The sequence below is a fragment of the Podarcis liolepis genome, assembly GCF_965112155.1.
Source record: "Podarcis liolepis genome assembly, chromosome: 17".
Classification (NCBI taxonomy): Eukaryota; Metazoa; Chordata; class Lepidosauria; order Squamata; family Lacertidae; genus Podarcis; species Podarcis liolepis.
The window spans coordinates 36744946-36763055 of record NC_139571.1 but is presented as its reverse complement, the minus strand read 5'-3'; the positions used below and the strand labels follow the sequence as shown (position 1 = coordinate 36763055).

Sequence of the window (18110 nt, the reverse complement as noted above, 5' to 3'; positions counted from 1 at the left end):
TCACCAGAAAGCTACAGTCTCATGTTTCTCTCATCCTCTCAGGTTAACCTTTATAGTGACTGGATTTCCAGTGTGTTCTGACAACATTATCTAATGTGTTTTTTTAAAAGGTAGGCGCAGGAAAGCTTTTGCTACCTGTACGAAAACATCCAGGGTTGTTGCCAAAGGTACTGGCTAAAGAATAGCTTTGCATCTGTCTTAAAGCGAGTAATCTTTGCCTTAGTACTGTAATATTCCTGGCAGCATTTTTCCTTTGCACTGAATTGGCTGCTAACTTGTACTGCTCCTCGAACAACAGCTTCCTTGGCCTCTACCTTTTATGTTTCTGATGAAGAATATATATTGGTCGTTCTTATCTGCACTGTCGCGTACATGCTGCTTCATGGAAGCTCCACAGGGAAGAAATAAAGGGAGATCATTGAGAAAGAAAGGATCTGCATTCTCTGTTTCTTTTTCTGCTTTCCACTCTGCCATTGGTGATATTAGGATATTGTCTGCAAAAAGAGCTGGGTGGGTGTGTGATTGTGCACCACTTGGTGACTGGTAGCTGAATGTGCGAGCTGACTATCGAAAAGTATTTGTATCTGAGACATTTAAGCAAACAGATCTGTATAAAGAGACCAGATTTCAGACAGTTGCCCATCTTTCTTGCGTTTATGGAAGCAGAGATGTACCTAGGCTCCCTTACGCCCTTGGCAAGTTGCTGTGTTGGTGCCTCCAGAGCTGGGAGACACCATGGATTAGAAACTCTAAAATTTTGCTTTTGTCGGCTTTCATAGAATCATAGAATCATAGAATCATAGAATCATAGAGTTGGAAGAGACCCCAAGGGCCATCGAGTCCAACCCCCTGCCAAGCAGGAAACACCATCAGAGCACTCCTGACATATGGTTGTCAAGCCTCTGCTTAAAGACCTCCAAAGTAGGAGACTCCACCACACTCCTTGGCAGCAAATTCCACTGTCGAACAGCTCTTACTGTCAGGAAGTTCTTCCTAATGTTTAGGTGGAATCTTCTTTCTTGTAGTTTGGATCCATTGCTCCGTGTCCACTTCTCTGGAGCAGCAGAAAACAACCTTTCTCCCTCCTCTATGTGACATCCTTTTATATATTTGAACATGGCTATCATATCACCCCTTAACCTCTTCTCCAGGCTAAACATGCCCAGCTCCCTTAGCCGTTCCTCATAAGGCATCGTTTCCATGCCTTTGACCATTTTGGTTGCCCTCCTCTGGACACGTTCCAGTTTGTCAGTGTCCTTCTTGAATTGTGGTGCCCAGAACTGGACACAGTACTCCAGGTGAGGTCTGACCAGAGCCACTGTATTCTGCTCTGGTCAGACCTTGTGGTCATTGGGGTCTGCCTTGCTTGTCCTCCATTGGTCCATCTGTCTGCCTGTCTTGACCACTGGGTGTGGAACACACTTCCACCTGCAGACAAGCCTCAGCTGTCTGACCACGTGACCTTCAGGTGTGGAGCACACTTCCACCCACAGACAAGCCACAGCTGTCTGAACATCATGCCCTCTGTCTAACCTTTGCTCTCTTAGTGGTCTGCCATGCCCTATCTGTGACCTTTGTCTCCTTTGTCATTCATCGTGCAAGGGGAAAGTGACATGGTGGAAACAGGTGCCAAAATAACTTTGTACCACCCCCACGATCTCGGGATTGGAAGATGTGTAAAGATCCAAAATTGGAAGATGTGTAAAGGTCCAAAATGTACCTGACTGATTTTGCATATTGAGCCAGTGTGGTGTAGTGGTTAAGAGCGGTAGACTCGTAATCTGGGGAACCGGGTTCGTGTCTCCGCTCCTCCACATGCAGCTGCTGGGTGACCTTGGGCTAGTCACACTTCTTTGAAGTCTCTCAGCCTCACTCACCTCACAGTGTTTGTTGTGGGAGAGGAAGGGAAAGGAGACTGTTAGCCGCTTTGAGACTCCTTAAAGGGAGTGAAAGGCAGGATATCAAATCCAAACTCCTCTTCTCTTCTTCTTCTGCTAATAAAAAGAGCTTCGGCAGAGCTAGCTGGCAGCTTGCTTATGCACAGCTCACCTGCATTACTAACTCCCGCCTCATGCCTTCCCTTCCCTTCCTTTTTCCTCTTGCAACTCTCACCTGCTCCCTCTTTCTTCCCTCTCCAGGAGCCTGCACGCATCGCCCAGCCTCCTGGACCACCCTTGGGAGCTTGCAGGCTCCTAGCCACTCCAAGCCCAAGTTGAGAAGTACAATTTTTCTGCCCCCCTGAGCCTGCACCCTTGGTGGGGGACAACCTCTAGGGGCACCCCTGTATGGAAGGTCAACTCCTCATGTGCTGCCAGTTGAGTCAAGTCCTCTGCCCACTGTACAACTGGGGAAGGAGGTGGGGAGAGACTTTGCCTTCCAGTGTTGAAGTTTTAAGACATTTAGTCGCCCTTCAGCTCTCCGTAAATCTCAAGGAGGTACTCAAAACCGCATTTATGCAGTTGATGACCTTTCACCAAAATAGTGACTCAAGCACAGGGCTCTGTTTTCTACAGTTCTGCAGCTGTAATACACACAACATCCTGGTATCCTCCATATGTACTGACTGGATGGAAGTTGCAGTCCATGAAATGTTATTTTTGCTATTTTCCCCCAATGCCTGGCTCTTTCCAGATTGTGTTCAGTCTCTGGTCTGGTATAGTGATTCTTGTTGATCCTTATCTGTTGACCATGTTTAAGAGATTTGGAATGTCCCACAGACTTGCAGACTTCTGAGCACACCCAGATTCCTTTCTTTTTTCAAAAAAGTTTTTTAACCCCAGTGTAGACATTATGCTACAACATGTTTCAGCACTAAGCTGCTCAGGAGGCCTATCAGAGTTGACTCGCACACCCTTCTCAACATTTTGGATCTTCACAGGTATTATTCCTAAAGATGTGAAGACCCTTGGAAGAAAAAATGGTTGGGGGTGTTGCAAGGCAAATCTTCTATCTCACTTGTACCATTTAATTACTTATGAGTCAATTTGAAGAAAGAATCTAGAAAGTTTATTTACTGCAGAAAAGTGTTAGAGCAGGATAACTCCACAACGGCTGGAACATCCCCCAAATGCTCAGATTATTTATGGCTTTCTTACACAAAGCATCACAATATTTCCTCCAGTCATATGCCTTCTCATGACCTCATTCAAAGTGCTGTTAGCCAGAACTTATTTAGTTACATTTCATTTCAGTGCGCCTGCACTTCTAGCATAAGCAAATTATTGAGATCGGTTGATTTGCTGCCATAGTTCAACATCTACTGTGCATAAGCATAGCCTCCACATGGATACATTTTGTAGCGAAAACCTTTTGTGCTTTGTATTGTGACCCTGCTTGCCATAAGCGTTTTAAAGTGAAATGCTTTCCCAGCATTTTCTTAGCATTTTCTTAAAACGATGGGCTACTATAAGTTCCTTTTAACAGTCACGCACATTATCACAATTTTGGGGCCCCAAGGGGGGTCCCCAGGTCCCCTCATTTTTCCATTTCCCCAAGGACTCCACATCCTTAATTACAGTGGTACCTCGGGTTCAGAACTTAATTCGTTCTGGAGGTCCATTCTTAACCTGAAACTGTTCTTAACCTGAAGCACCACTTAAGAAGAAGAAGAAGAGTTTGGATTTGATACAGTGGTGCCCCGCAAGATGAATGTCTTGCAAGACGAAAAACTCGCTAGACGAAAGGGTTTTGCGGTTTTTGAGCTGCTTCGCAAGACGAATTTCCCTATGGGCTTGCTTCGCAAGACGAAAACGTCTTGCGTTTTTTGCAAGTTTGTTTCCTTTTTCTTAACACCGTTAATACAGTTGCGACTTGACTTCGAGGAGCAACTCATAGAATGCGGTGTGGTAGCCTTTCTTGAGGTTTTTGGTGATTTTTGAAGCTTTTCCAAAACTTTTCCGACACCGTGCTTCGCAAGACGAAAAATTCGCTAGACGAAAAAACTCGCGGAATGAATTAATTTCGTCTTGCGAGGCACCACTGTATCCCGCTTTATCACTACTGGAAGGAGTCTCAAAGCGGCTCACAACCTCCTTTCCCTTCCTCCCCCACAACAAACACTCTGTGAGGTGAGTGAGGCTGAGAGACTTCAGAGAAGTGTGACTGGCCCAAGGTCACCCAGCAGCTGCATGTGGAGGAGCGGAGACGCGAACCCGGTTCACCAGGTTACGAGTCTACCGCTCTTAACCACTACACCACACTAGCTAATGGGGCTTCCTGCTGCCACCACGCCGCCAGAGCACGATTTTTGTTCTCATCCTGAAGCAAAGTTCTTAACCTGAGGTACTATTTCTGGGTTAGCGGAGTCTGTAACCTGAAGCGTCTGTAACCCGAGGTACCACTGTATTCCCCATTGACTTTCTCTGCACCCATCACTGGCCTTTTCCCCCCTTCAAGGTGTAATAAACCAGGTGTGAACAGACTTCTGGCTTGCCAGATCTACTTTCTACCCAACAGCAGAGTGTGCCTTCACAGTGATCAGGGTATGCACGGGCATGCAGAGGGTGACAGATCTGAAGTCCTCCTCACACTGGTGAATCCTCCTCACACTGCCCTGCCAGTGCTGCCCAGAAAAAGGCACCTGGGGCCATCGCCCTGGCACCCCCCCTGCCCCGCTCTGCCCCTGCTAGAACTCCCAAGAGCCAGGTTTCAAAAGTCATAAAGGCCAGAATTAAAGAGCAAGGTGCTTCTAAGTGCTGGAATGTGTTTTCAGGATCAGTCCTTTTACACAAGAGTCCACTCTGGGTCACCCTAATCTTTATTAGTTTCAGCAGCCTAATTTAAGTGGAGGGAGGCATTTTTGTTGTTGTTCCCACTGCTAAGACAACTGAGAGTTTAAAAAACAACAACCAACCTTGCTGATCTATTACAATCAGCTAGAGATCTACCAGCAGATCCCACTGCTCCTGAAGTAAACAATGCAGAAGGGCCAGACTGCCTGCTTGGTCAATATTGCAGCAACCTCTAGTGTTCCTACCTGCAACTGCCGTCTTTTTCTAAAAAAACAAGTTGAAACAGTGCCTAAGAAAATGAGCAGTACCCTGCTGGCCCCAAAGCAACCATAATAGAAGCAGAATGCCAGTTTGAACCTCGCAATCAAGTATGAAGGCACTAGCCTTCCATACTGTTTATATAAATTAATGGAGGCGTTTATCCTCTTTCGCACCAGCTGCCAGAAAGAATGGGAGGAGCAGCTGATAGACAGGTGTGCAGCAAAACGTAACAAATAAGCCTCCAGACGTCTGAGCGAGGAGCACAGCTTCACACCGTGCAGCTTCTAAAATCAAGTTCCAAGCCACAACATCTGTGATCCACTTCTGCCTTGCCATAGTAGATAGCTACACAAGAGATTAGCAGTTGCAATGATCATATAGGACCGTCAACTCTAGTGAAACACTTGCTATAGCTCTTTTTATTGGAAGCAAGTTCATTAACTGGCCCAGGCTTGGGCAGGCCGCAGATTTAAGATGCTTATGTCTCAAACCCTCTGGCCTGTCACAAATAATTGCCATAGCTACTCTGTGTACCTTTGGCTAAGAAACACTAGCAACCTTGCAAGAAATGGATGATATATCCCAGGGACTATTGATATAAAGGATGCCACCACATTTATTTATTTTGTTACTGTCTCAGCTCATCTTTGATCCTCAGACCCAGATATCCTTAATGCTGGAGTAATTTATCACAGAGCATCAGCTCATCCTTGGCCATATAGGAATTGTTGACCCTTGGCCCTAATCATGTAAAAGCAGCAATCCTTTTCGCACTCCTAGATTTTGGAGAAGGGCTAAGCTGATTATTATTATTTGTCAAATTTGTTAGTCGCTTTATCTTGTCCCAAGGCAACCCAAAACAACTCATAACCAAACAAACAAACATTACAACGAAAACCTCACAAAGATACTTCAAGCCAGTGGGGAGATGTTGACGCCAATCGATACAGACAATGTAGAGCTAAATGAACCAATGTTCTGAAAAGGCAGGTTCCTGGGTAATAACTGTGGAACTTGCATCTGAGTAAACATGCATGGGGATTGCAAAATATCGTTCTGCTCTGCTGTCTGGAGTCAAGGTAGGCTGGAAAGTGTGGGTGACTACCTACACTTTTGGGACGTGGGTGGTGCTGTGGGTTAAACCACAGAGCCTAGGACTTGCCGATCGGAAGGTCGGCGGTTCGAATCCCTGCGACGGGGTGAGCTCCTGTTGTTCGGTCCCAGCTCCTGCCAACCTAGCAGTTCAAAATTGCATCAAAGTGCAAGTAGATAAATAGGTACCGCTCTGGCGGGAAGGTAAATGGCGTTTCCATGCGCTGCTCTGGTTCGCCAGAAGCGGCTTAGTCATGCTGGCCACATGACCCGGAAGCTGTACGCCGGCTCCCTCGGCCAGTAAAGCGAGATGATCGCCGCAACCCCAGAGTCGGTCACGACTGGACCTAATGGTCAGGGGTCCCTTTACCTTTTTACCTACGCTTTGATCCTCCTTCACACATAACTAGGTGGGAGCGCAAAGTCCATACGGAGAACAAGAATGAGACAGGAGCACTCACATGCAAAGTGTTACCCAGAATCCTTTGCAGCATACCAGACGCTCAGAGGGTACTCAGCTGAAAATTGGGCAGGGGGGTCCTGGTAGGCATGGGAGGAGTGTTTGAGGGCACCCGGGTGCCTATGCATGCCATTTTGGGGGACCTCGTGAGTGGGCAGAAGATAGAATTTAACATAGCTGGTCTGACCTGTGACGGTTCACACATTCTGCTGATGGCGGGTAGGGCGTTAGGCAGCCTGTTCTGGACTTTTATCTCTGTACAAAGTCTGTTGGTGATAAAGCAAGAATTCTGTATACACACACACCCCCCCCAACGGGCTTCTGGAAATCACGCCAAGCATTCTGTAACTTGATTTTTAATCAAAGATAATCTTTCCTCCACACTTTGTTTATATTATCTGGCTGCCGGGGCTTATCTAAAGCTTTCGACTGTGCAATAAAGGATCCCGCCACAGAATGAGATCTGAGGATTTAGACAGGTTTTAATTCTGCCCTTTGTATTTGGAAGGAAATGGGGCACTGGGACAGAGTGGTCCAGCTGTGTACCTCCTTGGCTTCAAAGGCAGGCCAAGACAGTCTGTTGCCCTCAAGCAGCTGCGCTGGGTGAGAATTGAAGAGTCCTTTGCAACACAGATCTTGCTCTCTTACTTACAAGTGAAACTCAGGTTATATAACTGAGGTTGGGGTTCTGCGACAGGCACACCCCGAAAACAAACATACAACAGAAGTTAGTACAGTGGCACCTTGGTTTACAAACAGTCTGGTTTGCATACGTTTTGGATTACAAACACGTCAAACACAGAAGTGCATGTCCCGGTTTGCAAGCTTTTTTTTTATTACAATCCTTTTTTTGGGGATTACGAACAATTTTTTTTTTTTTTGAGGCCCCATTGGCGAAAATGCGCCTTGGGTTACAACTTGTTTTGGTTTACAAACGGACCTCCAGAATGGATTATGGTTGTAAACCAAGGTACCACTGTACTGCAACATTTGTAGCAGGGAATAGGATCAAATGGCCCTTGTTACTGGTATAGACTTCCCTGAGCTTTCTCTCAGTACAGTGGTACCTCGGGTTAAGAACGTAATTCATTCCGGAGGTTCGTTCTTAACCTGAAGCTGATCTTAATCTGAGGTACCACTTTAGCTAATGGGGCCTCCCTCTGCCGCCGCACCGTCGTTGCTCGATTTCTATTCTATTCTAGCGGCAGCTAGACTGGTGACTGGGGGCGGCTGCTGAGACCATATAACACCGGTCTTGAAAGACCTACATTGGCTCCCAGTACGTTTCCGAGCACAATTCAAAGTGTTGGTGCTGACCTTTAAAGCCCTAAATGGCCTCGGTCCAGTATACCTGAAGGAGCGTCTCCACCCCCATCATTCTGCCCGGACGCTGAGGTCCAGCGCCGAGGGCCTTCTGGCGGTTCCCTCATTGCGAGAAGCCAAGTTACAGGGAACCAGGCAGAGGGCCTTCTCGGTAGTAGCGCCTGCCCTGTGGAACGCCCTTCCAGCAGATGTCAAAGCGATAAACAACTACCTGACATTCAGAAGACATCTTAAGGCAGCCCTGTTCAGGGAAGTTTTTAACGTGTGATATTTTATTGTATTTTTGGTTTCTATGGAAGCCGCCCAGAGTGGCTGGGGAGGCCCAGCCAGATGGGCGGGGTATAAATAATAAATTATTATTATTATTCTCATCCTGAAGCAAAGCTCTTAACCCAAGGTACTATTTCTGGGTTAGTGGAGTCTGTAACCTGAAGTGTCTGTAACCCGAAGCGTCTGTAACCTGTGGTACCACTGTGTTGTTGTTGTTTAGTCGTTTAGTCGTGTCCGCCTCTTCGTGACCCCATGGACCAGAGCACACCAGGCACTCCTGTCTTCCACTGCCTCCCGCAGTTTGGTCAAACTCATTCTGGTAGCTTCGAGAACACTGTCCAACCATCTCATCCTCTGTCGTCCCCTTCTCCTTGTGCCCTCAGTCTTTCCCAACATCAGGGTCTTTTCCAGGGGGTCTTCTCTTCTGATGAGGTGGCCAAAGTATGGGAGCCTCAGCTTCAGGATCTGTCCTTCCAGTGAGCACTCTGGGCTGATTTCCTTAAGAATGGATAGGTTTGATCTTCTTGCAGTCCATGGGACTCTCAAGAGTCTCTTCCAGCACCATAATTCAAAAGCACTGTACTGTGTTGTATTTTGCAGGATGGAATAAACTGTTTCTCCTAGTCACTGACAGCAAGCTGATAGCTGCTGAAATTAATTCAGACGCTAGTCTTCAACATCTCTCATTGTTAGAATGTGCAGAGTCAGACATTCTTTATGCTGTACTTTGTCTCTTGGTAGTAGTTGTACACACTTGTCCATATTAAACTCGGCAGCAATGGCAAGGCTAATAGTGTTTTTCATGTGGGCTATGAGCTGATATTACAACTCCCCAAAATGCAGAGGTTTGGTCCCCCAGAATAACCAAAAAACCCCACATATTTGCAGCCCTAGGAATTGTTTATTTTGATGGTAGGGCTTATGCTGAGCTGTCAGAGCAGACTGCATAAAATAGCTCAGTAATTCTTACAACATCCTGGTAATAATAATAATAATAATAATAATAATAATAATAATAATAATAAAAAATGTATACCACCCTATACCCACAGGTCTCTATACCCACAGGTCTTTATACCCACCCTATACCCACAGTTTCTCTATTTCTAACTGTTTCCACCACCCAGCTGTTCCTCTAACCAAGGGATTCAAAACACACACTCACCTGAGAAAATGCTTTTCATCAATGGTACTGTCTTAGATGACGCTTAAAAAGTCCCCCTTCTCAAATCGCCCTAAATACAGTATTAAGCAACAGTAGAACTCAATCTTAGGCAGGTCTGCATGCTTGGTGCAGACGCCTGGAACAGTTGTGAAATGTGGTTTTGGATACTATCTGTGGATAGTATGTAGAGAATCTTCATTTTAAAACACACACATAAAAATAACAGATTGGCAAATCAAATTACAGGAATTGGTGGAGATGGCTCAATTGACTAGGAAACTCACGAGAAACTCAAAGCAAAAATTTGCGGAAAAATGGGATGGTTATAGAAGATATGTTCAAAAATATAATACAGTGGTACCTCAGGTTAAGCACTTAATTCATTTTGGAGGTCCGTACTTAACCTGAAACTGTTCTTAACCTGAAGCACCACTTTAGCTAATGGGGCCTGCTGCTGTTGCGCCGCCGGAGCACAATTTCTGTTCTCATCCTGAAGCAAAGTTCTTAACCTGAAGCACTATTTCTGGGTTAGCAGAGTCTGTAACCTGAAGCGTATGCAACCTGAGGTACCACTGTACAGTAATAGTTTTGACTCCGTGCTAGCATTCAAGTGACAAATGAAGTAAAAGGAGGTGGATAACAATTAAGGATTTATTATGTTTTCTGAATGTATTGGAAAATTTATATAGAAAGCTCTATTGTCTTGTGTACATTCGATTGTAAGATAAAATATATGCGAAGGGACTTGAAGAAAAGATTTTGTAAGATAAAAGAGGAAAGGATATTTAGTTTCATTCTTATCATAATTTTTTGTGTGTGTGTATGTATGCGTGCTTTGTATGGAATGTTTGGGAGGAAATAAAACGGCAAATGAAGGACAGATCGTGAAGGTGAGGCTCCAATACTTTGGCCACCTCATGAGAAGAGAAGACTCCCTGGAAAAGACCCTGATGTTGGGAAAGATGAAGGGCACAAGGAGAAGGAGACGACAGAGGACAAGATGGTTGGACAGTGTTCTCGAAGCTACCAGCATGAGTCTGACCAAACTGCGGGAGGCAGTGGAAGACAGGAGTGCCTGGCGTGCTCTGGTCCAGGGGGTCACGAAGAGGCGGACACGACTAAACGACTAAACAGACAAACAAACAAGACGGCAAATAACAAATAACAAATAACAAACTAAATATTGATGTATGTAATTTTTATTTCTCAGTTATATTTTGTGGTAGTATGGTTGTAATTTTTTTTTTGTAACATAAAATCATTCAATAAAAATTATTTTAAACACACACACAAACAGCTGTCTAGTTTTTGTGATTGTGAAAGGTTTTTAGTATGCAGATAATGCCCAGAGTCCAAAAAGATAGTTGAGTAAGAGCTCAACAGCTTTGTCCGGATGTTCACTTGGCAACCTAGCTTCATCACTGTGCCCTTTCTCCACCGACTGCTCACATCAGGGCCTTCTCTGCTGCAGCCCCTAAATTGCGGAATTCCCTCCTGCAAGAAGGGAATTCTTGGCTTCTTCACTATGCAGCTTTCCAAGAGTGCTGAAGACATAGCTCTAACCTGCAGGAATCTTCACCCCATGTGGGGCTCGAACCCACGAACCTGAGATTAAGAGTCTCCTGCTCTACATGTGTGTTCAGGGCCCACTCTATCCCTGTGATTGTAATCTGTTTTAAGTGTTGTTGGTTTTCTTAACTGTTGTAACCTGCCCTGGGACCTGCTGCTTAAGGGCTGGGAATGAATGTAATAAATAATAACAACATATCCTTCAAGGATAAGGAAAAGCAGGTCATTCTGGGATCAAGTCAGAAACCGGGCGGCTTCTATAAATCTGGGGGTTGTCCTTGGAGAACAGGGACATTTGGAGGGTCTCTAACAACAACAACAAATTTATGTAACCTCGCCCATCTGGCTGGGTTTCCCCAGCCGCTCTGGGCGGCTCCCAACAGAATATTAAAAACACGACAAAACATCAAACAGTAAAGACTTCCCTAAACAGGGCTGCCTTCAGGTGTCTTCCAAAATCAAAACCAGAAACACAATAAGCAAAAACCGAAATAAATTATGCAAAATAGGTTTACGGTATGCATAAAAAAAGAAAACAGAATAATGGATGCAAAACAGTTTTCAAAAACGCAAGGGGGGGGGGGGAAAGCGATGCCAACCATCGCGCTGGTTTCATTTGCGTAATTCGTACCGATTGCAGAATTGCGACCCGCGCAGAGCGCGCGCCCGCCTTAACCCTTCGGCGCCCGGGTTTCCCCAGGGAGCCGCCGCCTCTCTCCCCCGCAGGGACGGGATTTCGGGCTGCCTCCCGTCTCCGCCCACCCGTCCTCATCCACAATGCAACAACCGCCGCCTCTGCCGAGGTTTCTGACGCTGCTTTGCCGGACTCCGAGGGCGGCACACAAAGGAAGCAGGAGGTGGGGTGGGGGGGGGGTGGGGATCTTGGCCTGTCCTTCTCCTCTCCTGGCTCCACCCACCACCCTTTCTCTCCAAGCGCGCGTGTGGACCCTGCAGTGACTTTGCAAGCGTGCGCTCTGCCCGGGGATGCTGGAAGCGGGCAGATTTTGATGGGTTTTTCATTTAATTTTATTTTTTAAGCGGTGTGTGGGTGACAGCAAGCAAAGGGTTTTTGCACCCCCACCCATTCCCCAAATATATATATATATTTATAAATTCACCATCAATGAATGAACGTGATTCCATGATCCCGCAGCACCTGTGAAAGGGATGTGCTAGGTGTGCTCTGATACGGGAGGAAAAACGGAGGAGGAGGAGGAAGAAAAGTGTTGCGGTGCAAGAGCAGGCAGGAACTGAAATCTGCTGCGGAGAGAGACGACTGTGAGCTGGGCGGGCTCGCCAGCCCTTGGACGCTGCACCAAAAACCAAGGCTGCATGACTATCACAAAGGTAGGAAGAGGGAGCCTTGCAAAGGAGGGACGAAAGCGGCGCACCTGCTCTTGAACCGCGTCGCAGGTGCCGGGCATTTTGCAAGCACCAGCCCAGATCCCGCAGTTCCACTGCTGCGTCGTGCGTCCGGCATTATAACGCACTGGAAACCGTCCGCTCGCAGAAACAAAACAAAATACGGGGGGAAGTCTTGCAAATGCCCCTGAGTGGCTTGGTGGATCACTCTTAGAAGGGTGGATCCTCCCGACCCTGCATCGTTCTGGATCTGAGGGGCGGGGCGAAATCACAACACCAGCAAAAAATGCTTGCATGAATTTGACAGCAACATATACTTAGCTATCAAATCGTCGTCGCCCTCTACCCCTTTTAAAAAAAAACACACATCTGTCGGGTTGGGTGAGTTGCAACATTCACGTTTGCTCAGGGTCGAGGGGAGCCCTAGCTGATTCCCACCCCAGTCCTTGTGTGTAAAAATAAGAAGCATAATCTACCAGCAAGTTCTCCTGGGCAAGGAAAGGCTTTTTCAGCCTGCAAACGAATTGGCACATTTCTTGTTAAGACCTGAGCATATTAGAGGAACTGATCTCAACCCTATCTTGTTCTAGATATGCGGGGAGGGGGAAACATTAGCTCCTGAGAGAAAATAAAATCGTATTGGTTTAGGGCTGCCAACTTTGATTCCAGGACCAGAAGGCCGAATGAGGCCAGCGCCTGGAGGGATCTGTTTCACTGGAGTAGATCTCCTGGGCACGCCTAAGCTGGCCTTGGAGTTTGCTTGCATTTCAGGTAACCTGCGGCGAGTAGAAAATCTACTGCAAGTGACGAGCCATCAAATTTATTTGCCAATTGGAAGAAAGTTGGTTCTGCTTTTCATTCAAGCTGTCAGTGTCAAGTCCCCCCCCTTCTCAGAATTCTTCTTCCTATACAGTCTGCATTTCCAAACGCTAGCCATTTAATTTAATTTAATAATTGCTTTCCTACCCACCTAATGCCAACTAACTGCTCCATTGTTCTTGCAACCAGGTGGTTAAACAATGCCCCAAAGGGTGGGTTGTTTCAGGTCTTTCAGTGCAACCTTATTGGTGAAAACAGGCTTCCAATCTGCTCTACTGCTTTTTTGGTGCCAAAAGGATGGTAGTTCCTCTGGATAAGAAATTTCAGAGTCCAGGTTTGATACTGTCTGTGTGACCTCGGTATGCCCTTGTGTGCCATGGGCTTGTTGCAGACGTAGATAAGGTGGTTGACTAACACAGTAGGATAGATTTATTGCCCTGACTTTGCCCTGGGGGCCAGGGAGACGTATGGAGGATTTGCAACAAGAATATTGCTGTAACTTTGCCCTTGAGTTCAGGGGAACCTGATGAGTGTGCAAAAGGATTATGATGTTATTATTTTCAAAGGAGGTTTTGTCTGCAACCGAGGACCACATGAAGGATAATAATCATACTCTAGTTCCATAGAAATTCTTTTGCTATGAGAATGGGTGGCTAGACTCAAAAGAGAAGACTCCTGCACTTTTAAGCAAAAGAAGCAGAGCGCATTCCAACAGGTGTAGCGTTTGTATCTGGCCAGCCTAATGGGTGCTAGGTAATTGCTGCGAGATGTGGCTTTAGTGTCAGTTGATCCAGCTATTAACTGTTGGGTGCTAATTAGGCAGTTCTGGAGATCATAAGAATTGCTTTGTTGGATGAGATCAATACATTGTGCTCACTGTGGCTTTCTAAGTGCCTCTGGAAAGCTCATAAGCAGAGCATGAAGGCAGCAGCCATCCCTCCATGGTGTTTTCCTCCAGTGTCTATGACCACTCTCTGGAGTTTGAGAACCATACCTATCAATGGTTTGCTTATTTAAATGTCTAACGTTGCTTCCCCCCAGCCACATGTGATTCCCAATGACTGCCACGAAAGAGCCATCTAGTAAAACCAATAAACATTTTCTCCAATAATGAATGAAAGTTAGGAAGCCAACAGCCAAATACTCGGTTAGTTATTTAAAAGTGAAGTGTGAACTTCAGCCTTCTTTGTATCTTGAGCTCTTGGTCATGGGCACCATTCCTCTCTCCCTTCCCCACCATTATAAAGGTAAAGGGACCCCTGACCATTAGGTCCAGTCGTGACCGACTCTGGGGTTGCGGCGCTCATCTCGCTTTATTGGCCGAGGGAGCTGGCGTACAGCTTCCGGGTCATGTGGCCAGCATGACTAAGCCGCTTCTGGCGAACCAGAGCAGCGCACGGAAACGCCGTTTACCTTCCCGCCGGAGCGGTACCTATTTATCTACTTGCACTTTGACGTGCTTTCGAACTGCTAGGTTGGCAGGAGTAGGGACCTCACCCCGTCACGGGGATTCGAACCGCTGACCTTCTGATCCGCAAGTCCTAGGCTCTGTGGTTTAACCCACAGCGCCACCGGCGTCCCTTCCCCTCCATTACTTTCCCCTAATTTTCCTTCTGCTCCATCCGTTGGCAGCATTCCCTAGTTCCAAGCTTTCAAGCCTGGACTCCATTGCTTTGGCCTGCTTCCTTCACCACCCTAAGTTCTCATTTGCTAGGAGGTCCTTCTGTTCCTTTTTCATTAGTCCTGTTTCCCTGCCGGTCTATAGGATCTGAGCAGCTCTTCTTGAGAGACTTAGGGTTAGAACAATTCAATTCTTCAGCCTGACGTGCCTACCATAGCGGCTCACCTAGAGACTTCTCCTCTAAGCCACGGTATGTCAGGGCTAGGCTGTGAGCAGCAATCTGAGCCAGGGACCACAGAACAAGTCAGGACCAAAGAGTAAGTGGGGTGTAGTGGTTGAGATGCTGGACTAGCACCTGGGAGACCAGGGTTCAATCCCCACTCAGCCAGGAAACTCACTGAGCGACCTGGGCCAATTCCTGATTGTCAGGAATTCTTAAGGAAATCAGCCCTGAGCGCTCACTGGAAGGACAGATCCTGAAGCTGAGGCTCCAATACTTTGGCCACCTCATGAGAAGAGAAGACTCCCTGGAAAAGACCCTGATGATGGGAAAGATGGAGGGCACAAGGGGACGACAGAGGACGAGATGGTGGGACAGTGTTCTCGAAGCTACCAGCATGAGTTTGACCAAACTGCGGGAGGCAGTGGAAGACAGGAGTGCCTGGTGTGCTCTGGTCCATGGGGTCACGAAGAGTTGGACACGACTAAACGACTAAACAACAACAAAGCTTTTGGCCTCTGGGGTATAGTGCTGGAACTTTCCTGTTCCATTCATTAGGCACCATGGTTTTGTGGGGTTTCCCCTTAGCTCAAATTACCAGGTGGTTAATTAACACCGAACCTTCCTTTGGGAAGTTGAAGTATGCTCACCAGGGAGAAACACACTGGGGCATGGGAGTCCATAATAAATGTGACACACGCCATAGAAATGGGTGTGACAATGTTAAGGGCAGGCCTAGGCTGTGCTTGAATCGAGGTAGATTCTCTGGCCCGGGGACCTGAGATCAGTAGCTGCCTCCAGCAGGGCAACTATCAGAAAAGTTTGTGCTCTGTTGTTGCCAAGTCAGTAGCAGAAGGCCTGGCTTCTTGTTCTCACATCAGACCTGGCCAATCCACAGGCTTCATGCGCTCTGTTAGTTGGAGAGGTTGATATTGGCTGCGTACCTGTGTTATAGATGGATATAGGATACACAGTCCTGGGTCGTTCTCTGGGACCAGGAGGTTCCTGCTTCAAGCCTTGAGGCTAAGCAGAGACCTGTGCAAGCCTTTGCTTTGTGAAGTATATGATTGTGTCCTAGCGTTAACCGTAGGATGCATGTGGTTCATTGAGAGGGGGATAATGAAGCCACATTGGCAATCCCTGCCTCCACCGCTGACATTCACTGGGTCCACATCAGTTGGTGTGGAGCTCCCCACAAATATTGGTGCTTGTGCATAGATCTCATGATGGGAGTTCCTGGTTGGACAGGCGCCCCTCTTTATGTGGAAGAAGTATACATGCTAGCCAAATGCACAGGTGGCATGGTACATGGCTGTTGCACATGTCAGCAGTGTTAGATATATAAGCTAGGCGCCAAACCCTTCAGCCAGGGTTACAGTAGCCAAAGCATAATGTCTAGTTGCCATTTATGAGGAACAGCTAAGGGAGCTGGGCATGTTTAGCCTGGAGAAGAGGAGGTTAAGGGGTGATATGATAGCCATGTTCAAATATATAAAAGGATGTCACATAGAGGAGGGAGAAAGGTTGTTTTCTGCTGCTCCAGAGAAGCGGACACGGAGCAATGGATCCAAACTACAAGAAAGAAGATTCCACCTAAACATTAGGAAGAACTTCCTAACAGCAAGAGCTGTTTGACAGTGGAATTTGCTGCCAAGGAGTGTGGTGGAGTCTCCTACTTTGGAGGTCTTTAAGCAGAGGCTTGACAACCATATGTCAGGAGTGCTCTGATGGTGTTTCCTGCTTGGCAGGGGGTTGGACTCGATGGCCCTTGTGGTCTCTTCCAACTCTATGAGTCTATGATTCTATGATTCATTTTGGGGGCCAGAGGGCTCGAAAGTCATATTTTCCAATAAAACTTACTGGTTCCTGAAATATAACGGCTAGAATTCTACAGCAGGCATAGGCAAAGTCCAGCCCTCCAGATGTTTGGGACTACAATTCCCATCATCCCTAGCTAACAGGATCAGTGGTTAGGGATGATGGGAATTGTAGTCCCAAACATCTGGAGGGCCGGAGTTTGCCTATGCCTGTTCTACAGGATTTGCTGCTAGTGTGTGAAAACAGTCAAGACCCAAGGATGCCCAGGCAGGCACCTCCAGATGATGGAGACATCAGATACCATCCTAGTGCCTGGGCATCTTCACTTGGTTGCAAGTGGCCAATAAAGGTAAAGGGGCCCCTGACCGTTAGGTCCAGTCGTGACCGACTCTGGGGTTGCGGCGCTCATCTTGCTTTATTGGCCGAGGGAGCTGGCGTACAGCTTCTGGGTCATGTGGCCAGCATGACTAAGCCGCTTTTGGCAAACCAGAGCAGCGCACGGAAACGCCGTTGACCTTCCCGCTGGAGCGGTACCTATTTATCTACTTGCACCTTGACGTGCTTTCGAACTGCTAAGTGGGCAGGAGCTGGGACTGAACAATGGGAGCTCACCCCGTCGCGGGGATTCGAACCGCCGACCTTCTGATCGGCAAGTCCTAGGCTCTGTGGTTTAACCCACAGCGCCACCCACATCCCCTAAGTGGCCAATAGCTGGGTACAAAATGTGCCTGGTGAATTTTGAATGCTGCATGTCAGCAGTGAGGCATGGCCGGCCCGCACAACGCCAGATCTTCCTCCCACACGCTTTCAGTGCGTGTGTATGTGCGCCCCTTCTGAACCCACCTCATGTTGAGAAGGCTAGCAAGCCACCTGTCATTCGATTCCCCCACCCTGCATCTTCACCCACAAAGCACTCCACAAGTGGTACAGGATTCGTGTTGAGTGTAGGATCAAGCCCTTGATGAACAGCTGTAATGTGAAGTTAATGGAAGGTAAAAGGATACTCAAATAAGTTCATTTTCATTCCTCAGGGTGTAAAATGATCGTTGTGCCGGCGGCCAAAGAGAGGCTTTGTGCCACACGGCACACAGTTGATGTTGTTAGAGCTGGCCAGGAGCTTTCCGTCTTGTGGCTGTGATTAAGGCAGGAGAGTGAAAGAGGCACTGTAATCCTATATTGATTTACTTAATGCTGGCTGGTGTGACATCTAACTGGTTTAGTATCACTGGCTATGCAGAGAGCTGGTTCTCTCTACAGCTTTCACATATCTGACATGCAATACTGATTTTATTTTCTGTTGCTGTCATGTTAACCAGCCCGGTTGGTTAGAGTGTGCTGCTGATAACGCCAAAGTTGCAGGTTCGATCCCCATATGGGACAAACTGCATATTTCTGCATTG

At 47.1% G+C, this 18110-nt stretch overlaps 1 protein-coding gene across 1 annotated transcript in view; it reads left to right on the top strand.

Annotated features, from left to right (window-relative positions):
• Positions 1-11573: 11573 nt before the first annotated feature.
• Positions 11574-18110, top strand: part of CORO2A (coronin 2A) — a 61087-nt gene continuing 54550 nt past the window's right edge. The window contains exon 1 of the mRNA XM_083481831.1: positions 11574-12217. Coding sequence (XP_083337957.1) covers positions 12203-12217 — 15 coding nt within the window. The 5' untranslated portion in view covers positions 11574-12202. The remainder of the gene's footprint in view (positions 12218-18110) is intronic.